Below are 11,012 nucleotides of genomic sequence, written 5' to 3' on the forward strand. Positions count from 1 at the left end.
ATTTGCTTGAGTTAATTTTATATCCAGCTACTTTGCTGAAGTTGTTTATCAGGTTTAGGAGCTCTGTGCTGGAATTTTTGTGGTCACTTAAGTATACTATAGTATCATCAGCAAATGGTGGTAATTTGACTTCTTCCTTTCCAATTCGTATTCCTTTGATCTCCTTTTGTTGTCTAATTGCTCTGGCTAGGACTTCAAGTACCATATTGAGTAGGTAGGGAGAGAGTGGGCAGACTTTAGTTTGATGTTGGCTACTGTTTTGCTGTATATTGCTTTTACTATGTTTAAGTATGGGCCTTGAATTCCTTATCTTTCCAAGACTTTAATCATGAAGGAATGTTGGATTTTGTCAAATGCTTTCTCAGAATCCAATGAGATGATCATATGATTTTTTTCTTTGAGTTTCTTTATTTGGTGGATTACATTGATGGATTTCCGTGTATTGAACCATCCCTTCATACCTGGGATGAAGCCTACTTGATCATGATGGATGATCATTTTGATGTGTTCTTGGATTCGGTTTTCAAGAATTTTATTGGGCATTTTTGCATTGATATTCATAGGAAAATTGGTCTGAAGTTTTCTTTCTTCATTAGGTCTTTGTGTGGCTTAGGTGTCAGAGTAATTGTAGCTTCCTCCAATGAACTGGGTAAAATACCTTCTGTTTCTATTTTGTGGAATAGTTTGAGGAGTATTGGTATTAGATATTCTTTGAAATTCTGATAAAACTCTGCACTAAACCCATCTGGTCCTAGGCTTTTTTTGGTTGAGAGACTACTAATGACTCTACTTCATTAGAGGATATGGGAATCTTTAGATCATTTATTTGATCTTGATTTAATTTTGGTACCTGGTGTCTGTCTAGAAAATTGTCCATTTCATCCAGATTTTCCAGTTTTGTTGAGTATAGGCTTTTGTAGTAGGATCTCATGATTTTTTGGATTTCCTCAGTGTCTGTTGTTATGTTTCCCTTTCATTACTCATCTTGTTAATTAGAGTACTGTCTCTGTGCCCTCTAGTTAATCTGACTAAGGGTTTATCTATTTTGTTGATTTTCTCAAAGAACCCATTCCTTGTTTGGTTGATTCTTTGTATATTTCTTTTTGTTTCCATTTGGTTGATTTCAGCCCTGAGTTTGATTATTTTGTGACTCCTCTTGGGTGAATTTGCTTCTTTTTGTTCTAGAGCTTTCAGATGTGCTCTCAAATTGCTGGTGTATGCTCTCTCCAGTTTCTTTTTCTAGGCACTTAGAGCTATGCATTTTCCTCTTAGGACTGCTTTCATTGTGTCCTATAAGTTTGGATATGTTTTGGCTTCATTTTCATTAAACTCTAGAAAGTCTTTAATTTCTTTCTTTATTTCTTCATTGACCAAGTTATCATTGAGTAGAGTGTTGTTAAGCTTCCATGTGTATATGGGCTTTCTATTGTTTATGTTGATATTGAGGAGCAGCCTTAGTCCATGGTGATCTGACATGATACAAAGAATTATTTCAATCTTCTTGTATCTGTTGAGACCTGATTTGTGACCGATTTTATGGTCAATTTTGGAGAAGGTACCATGAGGTGCTGCGATGAAGATGTAACCTTTTGTTTTAGGATAAAAAGTTCTATAGATATCTGTTAAATCCATTTGTTTCATAACTTCTGTTAGTCTCACTGTATCTTTGTTTAGTTTCTGTTTCCATGTTCTGTTCATTGGAGAGAGTAGGGTGTTGATGTCTCCCAGTATTATTGCGTAGGGTGCTATGTGTGCTTTGAGCTTAAGTAAAGTTTCTTTTTGAATGTAGATGAATGAATGAATGTAGATGCCCTTGCATTTGGAGCATAGAGGTTCAGAATTGAGAGTTCATCTTGGTAGATTTTACCTTTGATGAATATGAAGTGTCCCTCCTTATCTTTTTTGATCACTTTAGGGTGAAAATCAATTTTATTCAATATTAGAATGGCTACTCCAGCTTGTTTCTTGGGACCATTTGCTTGGAAAATTGTTTTCCAGCCTTTTATTCTGAGGTAGTGTTTGTCTTTGTCACTGAGGTGGTTTTCCTGAATGCAACAAAATGTTGGGTCCTGTTTACCTACCCGTTCTGATAGCCTATGTCTTTTTATTGGGGAATTGAGTCTGTTAATATTAATAGATATTAAGGAAAAGTAATTGTTGCTTCCTGTTATTTTCATTGTTAGAGTTGGAATTCTGTTCATGTGGTTATCTTCTTTTAGTTTTGTTACAAGATTACTTTCTTGCTTTTTCTACAATGGAGTTTCCCTCCTTGTGTTGGTGTTTTCTATTTATTATCCTTTGAAGAGCTGGATTTGTAGAAAGATACTGAGTAAATTTGGTTTTGTCATAGAATACTTTGGTTTCTCCATCTATGGTAATTGAGAGTTTTGCTAGGTATAGTAGCCTGGGCTGGCATTTGTGTTTTCTTAGGGTCTGTATGACATCAGCCCAGGCTTTCATAGTTTCTGGTGAGAAGTCTGGTGTAATTCTGATAGGTCTGCCTTTATATGTTACTTGACCTTTCTCTCTCACTGCTTTTAATATTCTTTTTTTGTTTTATGCATTTGGTCTTTTGACTATTATATGGCAGGAGGAATTTCTTTTCTGTTACAAAGTATTTGGAGCTCTGTAGGCTTCTTGTATGATCATGGGCATCTCTTTTTTTACATTAGGGGAGTTTTCTTCTATAATATTGTTAAAGATACTTACTGGCCCTTTAAGTTGGAGGTTTTCACTCTCTTCTATACCTATTATCCTTTGGTTTGGTCTTCTCAGTGTGTCCTGGATTTACTGCATGTTTTGGTTAGGAGCTTTTTTGCATTTTTTGTTTTCTTTGACAGTGTGTCAGTGTTTTCTATGGTATCTTCTGCACCTGAGATTCTCTCTTCTATCTCCTGTATATGTTGGTTATGCTTGCATCTATGGCTCCTGACTTCTTTCTAAGGTTTTCTATCTCCAGAGTTGTTTTTCTTTGAGATTTCTTAATTGTTAGTGCTTCCATTTTTAGATCCTGGATGGTTTTGGTCCATTCCTTCACTTGTTTGGTTGTGCTTTCCTGTAATTCTTTAAGGGATTTTTGTGTTTCCTCTTTAAGGGCTTGTACCTGTTTTCCAGTGTTCTCCTGTAATTCTTTAAGGGATTTATTTGTGTCCTTCTTAAATTCCTTTATCACCATCATGAGATACGATTTTAGATCCAAATCTTGCTTTGCCGGTGTGTTGGGATATCCAGGACTTGCTGTGGTGGGAGAACTAGGTTCTCATGATGCCAAGTAGTCTTGGTTTCTGTTGGTAAGATTCTTGCTTTTGCCTTTAGTCATCTGTTAATCTCTGCTGTTAGATGTTCTTGCTGTCTCTAGGTGGAGTTTGTTCCCCCTGTGGGTCTGTAAGCCTGTGTCAGCACTTCTGGGAGATAAACTCTATCTTGGTAGGACTTGTGTGCAGAAGTCTGTGGATCAACCATCCCTCCTGGGTGCAGATGGATGAATGAGGGCTGCAGCTTCTGTGGCCTGTGCCTCCCAGTTGGTCCTACCTGAGACCTAGGGTCAGAGCACTCCTTGGAGAGAAGCTCTCTGCTTGCAGGAAAGGTGTGCAGAGGTTTGTCGATCTGCTGTTCCTCCTAGTTGTACAGGGAGGTAGAAAGTATCTTGTCCAGCTATTCTGCCACTTCTGAGGCCTGAGCCTCCTAGCTGGTCCTGCCTCAGAATGTCACCAGAGAGAAAATCATTGTAGTTTTTCAATAAGAGTTTGAACATCATCATTGCCCCCTATTCATTCATACTTACATGGCATGTAGTCATGTTTAGCCTACAATGAGGATGGGAATTCTCAGAAGACTGGATTGTATAACAGAAGAATCATACTCTGCAGTGTTACAACACTAAAAAAAAATACTCAGCAGCCCTGGTGAGAATCTTAAAAATGAATCTGTAAACTAAGTGAACATTCACTCTGAAAGTACTCTGGCCAGCATTTGCAGGGTTAATGTTGTTGCTGTTGTTTGGTTTTGTACCCTTGCATAGATTACAGACGTTTCATTTTTTAAAGGCTAATATTCCTACTAACATTGTGAACATGCTTTCCCACTGCTGATCTGGAAAATGTCAGAGGTGCAAAATATACTCCTGACTGATGTGTGTCCTGATTTCCAGGGTGACAACCAGAACGACTGCTGGATCTTTGCCCTGGCTATTCTTCTAAGCAGTACCTTTGTCTACAACAGCATGGGAGCCATCAACCAGCAGGCCATAGACCAGCTGCAGTATCCTTTCTGAGGTTCAGACCTACCTTCATGAAGCATTTCTGTGAGTCAGGATCTTGGCTGATGTAGCATAAACTATAAAAATAACTCATTTATACATAGGTACAGTGTTCACACTGAGATGAAGAAAAAGGCTAAGGAAATTAGACTTTGAGCTAGGGTTCAGAAGGAAGTGTTACTAATGCAGAATTGAGACTCTTTGATTTGGTTGGTGCTGTAGCTGTTTCTATGGCTTTCCTTAATTAACTGATCAGCTATGTGACAGAGCTGACAGACAGAATAAGAGCAAGATCCCCTTGTGACCAGGATGAAGTAGGGGACTCAGATGAGTTTGTGAGCTTCTTCCCAGACTTTGTGTGGACTCTGAGAGACTTCTCTCTTGAACTGAAAGTAAATGGGCAACCTATCTCAGCAGATGAATACCTAGAGAATTCTCTGAAGCTTCTTCAAGGTAAGAGACTTATAACTGGTAAATGAGATTGTCAAAAAACAAAAACAAAAACAAAAACAACACAACAACAACAAACCCCTGATAATTTGGCTTCTATCATAATTTTCTTATACTCACAGTTCCTATTTCCTCTGGCTAGTGACTCCTGAGAATTAGTGCTTAATGTATGTATGACTTGTCAGATTGAGTGAAACATTTTCCCTTTTGTTCTATGAGTAAATTTGTCTTCCATTTTCCCCTTAAATGTGTTCTATCTGCATTGGATTTGTGCACAATGAAGACATATTTGGGAAAAAAAGAGAATGAAGTTTTATCAGTGTCCTTGTCCAACTGTGGGAATCCTGTCAGAAGTCTGTGGAAATCACATGATACTGTACATGTGGCTTTACATGTCTATGCACACAGTCCAGCTACATTAATTGGGTCGAATCCTTACAATAGAAGCTACCAGAGCAATGAGACTTTTTCTAAGACTGAAATGATTAAAGCAGATACCACCCCATCTCCTGTCCCATTCTATTTTCTTGTTTTGTGTTTCCAGGGACTCACAATGTGACCCAGGGTAGCCTCAATTTATAATTTTCCTGCTTCAGCTTTCAGCGTTCCAGGACTACAAAAGCTCACATGATCAAATTAAAGGATATGTCTTTACCTTCTAACATCTGGCTGAAAATTCTGGTTTTTTGTTTGCTTGTTTGTTTGTTTTGTTTTTGTTTTTGTTTTCTGGTCCATCTAGGTACTGGACAAAGAGAAAAAGAAAAACAGTTTAATTTGCCTCGGCTCTGTATCTGTAAGTTCTTCCCAACAAAGAAATGCTTTGTTTTTGAGCGCCCGGCACCCGGGAAGAAGCTTGGCCAGCTTGAATGTCTGCAGGATGAAGACCTGGACTCTGACTTCGTGGAACATATGGCAGAGTTCTGTTCCTATGTTTTCAGGTCTTCCAAGGTTAAAATGATTTTAGGAGGCCACAAGGTCAATGGACCACGTGAGTCCTTTCACAGACTATCTTCTCACTGTATAGGCCACAGTATCATGAGACAGCAATGACTTACTTCAGCTTTGAAGAACCATTAATCTATTACCAGTGTAGTGCTGAAATGTAGATGATACCATCATTTATAATCAATTTTGTTTATCAGAATTTCTTGATGGGAACAGAGAAAAGGGGGCAAAAGAAAATATATATATATAAAAAAATGCAAAACTGGCCCTGTATTCGCCAAATAGTTTGTCACTAAATAAGTACGTCTCTTAAAATGTATGCGTAAGTACAAAACAATCTACATGGATCTAGTTTTTGTCAGGTTAGCACACACAGAATGTTCTCCTGGGCAATGCTACTTATTCTAATTATCCTGATAGAGAATTTCTGACTGGGAGACCATGCTTTGTTCCCCAATGGGAATGATGCTCACAATGGACTGCATTGGTGACACAGACAACCGTGATGGAGGTGTGGAACCTGTTCTCATGGTGCCTATGTTAAAATGGATGAAAACATTCCATAGTCACAGGCCTGTGTAATCTCCATCCAGCATTCTTAGCCTTTGGGGTTGCAGACACCTCATGAGAGGATCTTCCTAAGAGGAAAGTCTAATTCCATCAGTGTGAGACAGAGGCTGGGATGTTTCCATTTGTCATTTCCCAAACAATGCTAAGGACACTGATACTTTATGGCATCAATGACTGACATACCTAGAATTTCACAGAATAGACTTGTCTTCATCCATCTGTAGCAAATATTAAAATAGTTACCTGTTTACTGGCTGTAGGACTAAAGAGTTTGGTGACAACCTATGTGAGCACCATCAGCAATGGGTCTCTGCCCTGCATGGAGAGTGCTGTCCTGGCTTTGGCCCAGAAAGAGAACTCAGCAGCACTGCAAAAGGCCATTGCCCACTATGACCAGCACATGAGCCAGAGGGTGCATCTGCCCACAGAGACCCTCCAGGAGCTCCTGGACCTGCACAGGACCTGTGAGAGAGAAGCCATCAGGATATTCATAGAAAATTCCTTCAAACATTTTAATCAAGTGTTTCTAAAGGAATTAGGGGTAATTTTTCTCTCACGTTTGCCTGGATGTAGATTTTGAAAGGCCAAATTCTATGAAGAAATTAAATGGGTATTTGAGGGGACAACTGTTACTGGATTTCAAAACAGTAACAGCTACCTATTAATAATCATAATCAATAAGAAAATGGATTATCATATGCTCAAAACCTTAAAACATTTCTGCTTTCATGAATAAACTAATAATATTCTCCTTCACTGACTTAGAACAAAGAAGTGATTCGTGTACCTGATCAAATTATATACCCAGAGGTAGCAGTCAGATCTAATACTCAAACCAAAAGAAATTTTAGCCTTTGAGGCAAATTAACATTGAGCCATGTTGATTCCTTGGACCATCTTTGGCCCAAGCTGAAAAAGTAGTTTACATCTAAAGATGTAAATCTCTGCTTTGAACTTCACTGATGAGCAGGAAGTATAATGTTGGCAAAACCTGGCGTCAGGGGAACAGATACATAGTCAGGGGTTATATGTTTTCCTCGGTTTGTTTTGGGTTTTGAGCTTGTTTTTCTTTTAAGAAACGCTCCCCAAAATTCTAAACTCTAGTTCTTTTTCTTTTTCTTTTTTTTATTTTCACTGAAGTCTAAGTTGGAAACAAAGCGAGAGGAACTGTGTAAGAAGAATCTTCAGGCTTCCTCAGATCACTGCTCTGTTCTGCTCCAGGATCTTTGCACTCCATTAGAAGAAGATGTAAAACAGGGGATTTATTCTAAGCCAGGGGGATACTGTGCTTTTATGAGGAGGATAAAGGAGTTGAAGAAAAATTACTATGAGGAACCCAAGAAGGGCATTCTGGTAATCACAATTATGTGTCTTCTGGGAAGTTACTTACCATCAGACTGGGACAGCTTCTTTTATTTGCACTTGAAATGCTTGCATTCCAGGCACATCATCCTCATGTATCCCATACAGTAAGGTCATCATCCTGGATATATCCTGCTCACTCATCAGTGACAGTGCATTCACTTAACAATTGAGTTCAAACTGACCACCTTAGCCACCAGTGTTACTGTCACCTGCTGCTTCAGCTAGACTCTTTGTGTTGCAAAGGACTCAGTGACAACTCCTTAAACAAAACTTACAATTCATCAGTTTGGGCTTCACATTATCTTTAAATAATATCATCCCATGTCTCTCTGTCCATCATCTTTCTCAACCCCATGCTTCCTTCCTCTCTCATTCACTCTGATCTCTTTGTTCTCCATGAGGATTATGTCTTCCACATCTATGACCACAGAACCATTAACTCCAAAGTTAGAGCCCTCAGTCCAAAAGAACAGTTTCTGCTTTCCAACAGAGGCCTCCAATAACAGACATTCCTTCCTGGGGTCGGTGTGGACTACGTGCCTGTTTCTTTGACTGTTGTTATTAGAAGAAAGTTGGGTAGAGAGGTAGCACAAAAGCTTGCAGTCATTCCTGTTGTTAATTTCACACTCTCTGTACGCAAAGGCTGAAGAAGCTCTGCAGAAATTTTTGCAGTCCAAGGAGGATTTGGCTGATGTAATTCTACAGACAGACCAGACTCTGAGAGAAAAGGCAAAGGAGATTGAAGGTAAGGCACAATTTAAAGGACGACATACCCTTGAAAACTGTTAAATGTTTAAGTCCTTATAAACCTGGGATCCTAAACCATGGCTAAAGGAACAGAGTTACGTTTTACTGCCTGGCATCAGACATGGCTACCCCTGTGATGTCATCAGAAATAGTGATGCATGTGAGGAAGAAGAGGGTAACATTTTCACCTTCCTCTGGCTTTCCTTCACAGTGGAGCGTGTGAAAGCTGAAGCTTCAAAGGCTACAGCAAAAATACTGGAGGAAATAATAAACAGAGTGACCACTTGATGAAAGAAAAGGAGAAGTTTTACCAGGAGCATGTGAAAGAGTTGACTGAGAAGATAGAGAGGGAACAGGCCCAGCTGAGGAAGGAGCAACAGCAGGCCATATTGAGAACACAACTTAATTGTAACATTGTCAAAGACGAGTTTCAGCATTCAGGGTAAATTGAGGCAAGATGTACAGTCGGGGTGATTAATCACTCAGCAGACTTTACTGAGGGGTCAAAGCTTGAGTCTCTCTGCCCAGCGAACTGTGTGAGAGAGCGCACACATACCCACACTTGGTGGATGAAGCAAGGCTCCAACAAGCAAGCTTGAACAACTTCACACATACACACATACGTACACACACATTCACGCATTGGGTAGATGTAGCAAGGCTCCAATGAGCAAGCTCCAACAACTGTATTCCCCCCCCCCCCACACATAACTTATCCTCCCAGAAAAATCTTTCAAGCAGAATAGAAATTAAAATGTGACTACAATCTACTTTTCTTTTAGTGAATGATTATAAAAAACCTCAGTATGTTCTGAACACCTTTACATGGAAGACATTTACATATCACGGGTGAAGAAAAAAAAACCTAATCATCCCAAGAACTAATATACATTTGTAACTAAGCATCCTGCTATAGATTAACAAAGTGTAAGCAAGCAAGATAATTTTCTCATTAATTGTGGGCTTTCTTTGAGAAAGAATCAACTATTCTATCTTAAAAGTAACCTCATAAAAATCTAAAAAGAATCACAGATCTAAACAAGAAATTGATCATCAACTTGAACACCAATCCAACTTCATGAAGAAGAGTCACATCAGCACGTACTAGTTAGGCTACCATTGATTTTGTTTTCTGACCTTAAAAAATCCTCAGCTTTAGTATGAAGAGTACACCTTTCTGATCTTTACATTGTTCTCTAAGATGTTCTATATCAGATCCACTGACAAAAAAAAAATCTTAACCTAACTTTAATAGTAATTTACATCTCCAAATCCTAAGGTGGTGGCCATTGCTATCAATCTACATCTCTAAATTCTTTCTGAGGCTGGTGGATGAATCCTTAATCTCCAGCAGCAATGTAGGAAAAAGATCAAACACTATAACTGTAAGTGCCAATAATATTGCCCAGTGGGGAACTGGAAACTCCCTTAGAGTTTTCACACAACTCAAAAGTTATAAGAGATGTGATGTAAGGGCATCGAGCAAAGAGAAACTACAACAGCATGAAGTCCTCAGGACATGTAGTCCTTGGGGCTCTGCCTCTCCACGTTACATTGCATGAGTTCCATTTTTTTGTTTCTCTCATGTGGGCCTTGACATCTGTCTATGTTCTCTTCATCAAAAATAAATAAGTATTTGTGTGTGTGTGTGTGTGTATTTGCTTGTGTGCTACATACTACATGTAGAGAGGTCCACAAAGGGACTCAGATCGCCTGGAGCTAGAGTTATATGTGCTTGTGAGCACATAACATGGATGCTTAGAACTGAATTCCAGTCTGTAACACCCTCTTTACCTCTATCCAGCTTCCTTTTCTCTCCATTTCTGTTTAGCATGAAATTAAATGAAGCCTAAATGTTGACTCAGCCTGCTCCCTTGTGCTACTTATTTTTAAATGCCTGCTTGATCATCAATCGCCCATGCCTGGTAACTAAGTTTTCAATGTGCAGGGATGTCATACTACGTCCTTCAGCAATACATCTGTTATATTTTGACAGCTATGCTCTTTATGATTTAACTTCACTTCTTTCTTAAGACTCTATAAACCTATTTGCATAAAAGAAAGAAATGCAAGTTAATATAAGATAAAAAAATATATAATCTTAGTTCTTTGGAGAGTGGAGGCTGGAGCTTCAAAAGTTTAAAGTTTTTCTTAGTGACAAAGAGAATTAAAAACCAACTGGGGAGAGGAATTTCCACTCCCAGGCGCTCTGACACACCCAGGATCAGAGGTGAGCAGGAACCAACATCTGTCTCAACACTTGGAGTAACAGGGACCATCGGGACCAGGCACACAGGAACTCCACCAGCCCAGTGACTAGGGATCCTTCTGGTCTGTCTGGGCTGGGGTCCTGAGCAAACCTTGGGTGCAAGTTCTGCAGCCAGTCCCACAACACCCAGAGGAAGCTCCACTCCCAGGCACTCTGACACACCCAGGATCAGAGGTGAGCAGGAACCAACATCTGTCCCAACACTGGGAGTAACTGGGACTAGCAGGGCCAGGCACACAGGAACTCTGCCAGCCCAGTGACTAGGGATCCTTCTGGTCTGTCTGGGCTGGGGTCCTGAGCAGACCTTGGGTGCAAGTTCTGCAGCCAGTCCCACAACTCAAGAGAAAGCCACACTCCCAGGTGATCTAACAAGCCCAGGATCACAGGATCCCAGAATCACAGGATCCC

General features: G+C 39.6%; 2 protein-coding genes across 4 annotated transcripts in view; both read left to right on the forward strand.

Moving 5' to 3' along the window:
• The window catches only part of LOC116070718 (guanylate-binding protein 1-like), a 22,132-nt gene extending 13,351 nt beyond the window's left edge, over nucleotides 1-8,781 (forward strand). The window contains 8 exon segments of the mRNA XM_031342168.1: nucleotides 4,151-4,260; nucleotides 4,515-4,711; nucleotides 5,448-5,696; nucleotides 6,484-6,764; nucleotides 7,364-7,576; nucleotides 8,231-8,333; nucleotides 8,547-8,600; nucleotides 8,603-8,781. Of these exon segments, the coding sequence (XP_031198028.1) occupies nucleotides 4,151-4,260; nucleotides 4,515-4,711; nucleotides 5,448-5,696; nucleotides 6,484-6,764; nucleotides 7,364-7,576; nucleotides 8,231-8,333; nucleotides 8,547-8,600; nucleotides 8,603-8,781 (1,386 nt within the window).
• The window catches only part of Mcph1 (microcephalin 1), a 401,136-nt gene that overhangs the window by 105,040 nt on the left and 285,084 nt on the right, over nucleotides 1-11,012 (forward strand). The gene's annotated exons all lie outside the window — the stretch shown is intronic.

This window comes from Mastomys coucha, unplaced genomic scaffold, assembly GCF_008632895.1.
Source record: "Mastomys coucha isolate ucsf_1 unplaced genomic scaffold, UCSF_Mcou_1 pScaffold22, whole genome shotgun sequence".
NCBI lineage: Eukaryota > Metazoa > Chordata > Mammalia > Rodentia > Muridae > Mastomys > Mastomys coucha.